This window comes from Triplophysa rosa, linkage group LG11, assembly GCF_024868665.1.
Source record: "Triplophysa rosa linkage group LG11, Trosa_1v2, whole genome shotgun sequence".
Classification (NCBI taxonomy): domain Eukaryota; kingdom Metazoa; phylum Chordata; class Actinopteri; order Cypriniformes; family Nemacheilidae; genus Triplophysa; species Triplophysa rosa.
This window is the reverse complement of record NC_079900.1, coordinates 5,328,985-5,333,497: the sequence shown is the minus strand read 5'-3', so window position 1 is coordinate 5,333,497 and position 4,513 is coordinate 5,328,985. Positions and strand designations below refer to the sequence as shown.

The following is a 4,513-nucleotide window of genomic DNA, read 5'->3' as shown; positions in this document are numbered from 1 at the left end:
CGAGGAAATAGGAAGTGTTGTTCACTTCCCTATTGTGGAGTGACACATGACACCTTCATTCTGTTTAGATTATCATAGGATGGCATACACACTGTTATAAACTACATTTGTTTGTTCACTCGGACATGTGATAACGTACGTTTTAGTCACTGGATTTAGTAGGTAAACTAAACAAACAAACAAATACTGCTTAAATACAATTGGCAACTGGATTCCAAAGTCATTTAATGTAGTCTAGCGTCATCTGGTGGCCACTGTTGGTATTCTGTTACGGTTTTCTGATCTTTAAAGATTTTACGGTACCCAGATGAACAAATATTGTAGTGTACTGTACTATAGTATTTACTATAATATACTGAAATAAATTGCAGCATACTTTAGTATATTACAACATTAATACCGTAGTATAGTAGCCTATACAATTACAATAGTATTCCATAGTAATGTGTGTAGTGTTAACGAAAGAAAATTGACAAACTGTAGTATACACTGTAGTATACTTAAAAATTTGCCTTAGTAAGCTTCAAAAAGACTATATATAGTATCTATGAATTTTACCACAATTTACTGTAGCAAATACTATAGTAAACCACAGTATTTTTTCATGGGGTAACCACCATTAATAACATAATTCTTTAGTATTTTAGTTTTTCGGAACGGACAAATTTATTCCGTTTTTATTGTCAGCCTCAATATTTATTTTCAATATGCATAATGAGTTTTGTCTGACTGTCTTTTTTTCTGTCTTTGGCCAGCTCAGGCATAACACAAGCTTGTAAGTTATTGGCATTCTGTTATTTCACAATTTACTGCATTAATTGACCTCAAATATAAATGTTCAGGTCTCATAACAGTTACAAAATTAGGATCACAGCAGTTAACCTTTCATTTTTGCTTTTGGTGCTTTTCATTTTTTTCCTGTGACCCGTATAACCAGGACACTTTGCTGGTTGAACTTTCTTGTAATTAAAAGTTCACTAACTAAATAAGCTGAGTGCAGAAGCATGTTAAAATTTAATTTCTGTAAGCATGTGTTCTACAAACGCCAATAGCTCAAATGAATTACTCTGACATTTGGATCAATGAACAACATATTTACCCTCAAAGGTCACCGAGCAATGTAGGGCTCTATGTCACTCACATTTAAATGAATTGAAGACGTCTTCCGAGATACATCCATTGGACCTGTAGCTTTCAGAAAGAATGGTTGATGCCAAGTTGGAACTTCAGGACATGGAGAAATCTTTGATGAAACAATCAGCCGTAAGAGAGCTGAACCTCTACGAGCGAATCTTTCAGCCGTGTGTAGCCGAGTTGGTGGGCACGACCTTCTTTGTGTTCATAGGATGCGTGTCTGTCATTGAAGACGTGGAGGCTGCGGGCAGACTTCAGCCTGCGTTGGTTCATGGCCTTGCCTTGGCGGTATTGATTGCATGCATGGCAGAGATCAGGTGAGAATTTATTACAAATTTATTACAAAAATACTATTAATGTGGTATCAACAAATGCATCATATAAAATCTGAATGCAACTTTTTCCTTGAAACAGTGGGTCGCATTTCAATCCAGCATTCACCGTCGCTGTGTACCTCTGTGGTGGGATGCAGGTGAAGATGGTGGTACCGTATCTGGTCTCTCAGATCACGGGGGGTTTGCTGGGCGCAGCCATGGCCAAAGTAAGTACATAAGACTGGCTATCTCTCAGGTTATAGTGCGAGTAAACCTATACCCTGTGTTGGCTTAAATACTGTCTTTATAAACGGATAACCAAAGTCAAGCCCTCTTTAATTCTGACAATGGCTGTGAGCTTTAAATAAATGGGATTAAAACCTGATTACAGCTTTGTGCGTGAAACAGATGGAAAGTACAAATTATACTGTTCTCAAAAGCTGAATGCATGTAGTGCAAAACCATTATTACAAGCAGCATTAGCTTCACGAGTCAGACACTAATGCATTTGACACCTTTTGGTTGTTTTTGTCAGGGCATGACCTCAACAGAAAACTATGCCAAAGCTCAAGGTGCTGCATTCACAGTCCTTCAGTCAGAAAATCAGATTATGAAGGCATTATTCGGTGAAACCGCTATGACGTGTTTGATTACCATAGTGGTGTTACTGGGAGCAGTGAATGGCAAGAGTAAAAGTCCGTTGGTGCCGTTTCTGGTGGGCTGTACACTCATTATTAATGTGCTAGCAGGGTAAGTTCAAGTTAATGGGCGGTATAAGTGGAGACATCAGACATTGGACTGTGTCTGTGTGTGGATTAGAGATGAAATGATTCTCTGTGGGTTGCAGGAGTGATGTGTCTGGTACCTGTCTGAATCCTGCAAGAGCTTTGGGACCTGCGGTGATGACCAACTACTGGACTCTACACTGGGTTTACTGGGTCGGTCCCATTGCTGGTGCACTTATTGCAGCTGCATTAGTCAGGTAAAGTTTTTAGGCAATTTTCAATTTTAACAATGTACATAAGCTGATGTAGATATTTTGTTTTTCCTTTTTTTCTTTCAGACTTTTGCTTGGAGACAATAATATGCGCCTCCTGATGAAGTGACACATACTAAATACATGTATTTAAGCAGATCGTCCCCTTTTTTTTCAACAACACCTGCTCAATTTTATTTCACAACTGCATGTATTAGACTGAATTAAAGAGAACTTTTAGGGGAAATGTATGTATTTTTTGCACTGAATAAAATTCATGAAAAGGTTTTAATATTAAGAATTACAGTTTATGCCTTTATATTTGCAAGAACTGCATTTCTTTGGCAGTTAAAATTAATCTTAATCTCAGATCTCAGTTTAATCCTGCAGATTTCTGGCAAATGTCATCATTTAAAAAAATTTAAACATATCACATCAAACATTTATGGAATGCAATCAGTTTTAAATGGAATTGAAACATGTTCATATTAGTAACCAATTAAAATCTAAATGTTCAATAATGAATATGTTTGTTGTATGCACATTCATTTTTGCGTCCACTATACTGCAAATGACTGGTATAATTTATTAAAATGCTACAAAAGCCCTTTTTGTGAATACTTTTAACATTTGGTAAAAACAACATTAATAGGCAGAAACATGATCAGATTGATGTATAACTTACTACAGCTTCATCAAGCCATTAACAACTAAACTGTCTCATACTTTAGATAACACAGGTTATACATAAACAGAATGTAACTTTTTAGAATTTTGGAAACCTTTAAAGCCACAATGTCAAAGGTGATGACCCTCGCATATCCATCACTGCATGTAATTCATCACCTAGGAAATTATTCAGCAGTTAGTTAAAGGTTATTCTTCCTTTAACTTAATGAGGTAAACAGATTGTTGATAACATATAACTTATCTGATAACAGATTTTAAGTAATTTGTGCAATTAAAAAATAAGTATATGTAATTGCAAATATTAAAGTAATGTTTAATGACACTCATATATAGGCTACATTTACATTACATAATCCTCTTGCATGCATTAAAGTCTATAAAGTAATCATTTTGTTACCGTTATTAGGGAATGTAAATATAAGGTGTTGACTGCTCTTACAGTAAGTTTAATATATTTCTGCTTTTGTCTTTCTTGGAAAGTTTAAATAAACTCGCGGATATACCAGAATAATAATGTTACAAATTTACAACTATGATATCGCAAAAAACCTTTCATTCCCAATATTATTAATAGCAAATCTCCAGCACAGTGTTTTTCTTAAGACAATTGAAAGGTTTCCTTAAGAATAACAACAAAAAATAATTATTTGAATTTAATTTAATATTTTAAAGTCGAAAATGCCACAATGCCCTGTATTTACTTAAAAAGTCGATTTTTTTAAACAAACGAAAACAAAAAGGACATTTAAGTGTTTTAAATATTGACTCACCACTCTGTGATCGTAAAATGTTTAACGAAAGGATGTCCGTGGCGGCCGGAAAATGGGTTAAGTATAGGCTCTATCAAGTTCATGGCGACATCTTGTGGCTTTTTGTGAACTTAATCGTTTTGATTAGTGTTCTATTACTCTAAAAAAAAAAACGAAATTTCAGATTCGATTTTTAATAACCCGCTTTGTATTTAACAAAATTATTATTATCGGATGACCCACTTTAAGTTTTAGTTTTTTCGTAAATAAAATGTATTTCTTTACTAATTTTACTGCCGTTCCTTCGGCACTCGTGTGCGCTATAATATGCATTGTATAAAATATAACGATAATACTCCATAAACAAAATTATATTTATAAAGATTGTATTCCTTTTTCAAGGCCTACAGCTTGTCTGCATTGATAAGACGCAAAATTATGTAAAGCATCAAATGCAAATCACAGAGAAGTTTAAAACCTAGGCTACGCCACATCTTCGTCAAAAAATGTAAATAAATAAAAGACGACCAAAAAAGTGTAAATAAAGTGCATGCGATTACATATAAATTAATCTTGTTAAAATAACTAAAAATGTTTCTAACCAAAAAGAAATGTGCTCAAGAAAAAAAATGATTGCGGGGAATTTTTCT

General features: G+C 34.3%; 1 protein-coding gene across 2 annotated transcripts; it reads left to right on the top strand.

Moving 5' to 3' along the window:
- The first annotated feature begins 473 nt into the window (after window positions 1-473).
- Window positions 474-4,463, top strand: aqp8b (aquaporin 8b). 2 transcript variants are annotated; one of them, XM_057345120.1, is made up of 6 exons: window positions 474-1,451; window positions 1,549-1,675; window positions 1,984-2,020; window positions 2,108-2,198; window positions 2,296-2,430; window positions 2,512-4,463. In XM_057345120.1, the coding sequence occupies exons 1-6, from the start codon at window positions 1,204-1,206 to the stop codon at window positions 2,552-2,554; spliced, it is 681 nt and encodes a 226-aa protein (XP_057201103.1). In that variant the 5' UTR covers window positions 474-1,203; the 3' UTR covers window positions 2,555-4,463. The 2 variants fall into 2 exon arrangements, with proteins under 2 accessions (XP_057201103.1, XP_057201101.1); XM_057345118.1 differs by having other exon boundaries at window positions 1,984-2,198.
- The last annotated feature ends 50 nt before the right edge of the window (window positions 4,464-4,513 follow it).

Bases quoted from the DNA above. Each gene is read 5' to 3' on its own strand.
- aqp8b (XM_057345118.1), top strand. From the start codon at position 1,204: ATGGTTGATGCCAAGTTGGAACTTCAGGACATGGAGAAATCTTTGATG. The intron at 1,676-1,983 runs GTAAGTACATAA...TGTTTTTGTCAG, and splicing joins TGGGCGCAGCCATGGCCAAA to GGCATGACCTCAACAGAAAA. The intron at 2,199-2,295 runs GTAAGTTCAAGT...TGTGGGTTGCAG, and splicing joins ATTATTAATGTGCTAGCAGG to GAGTGATGTGTCTGGTACCT.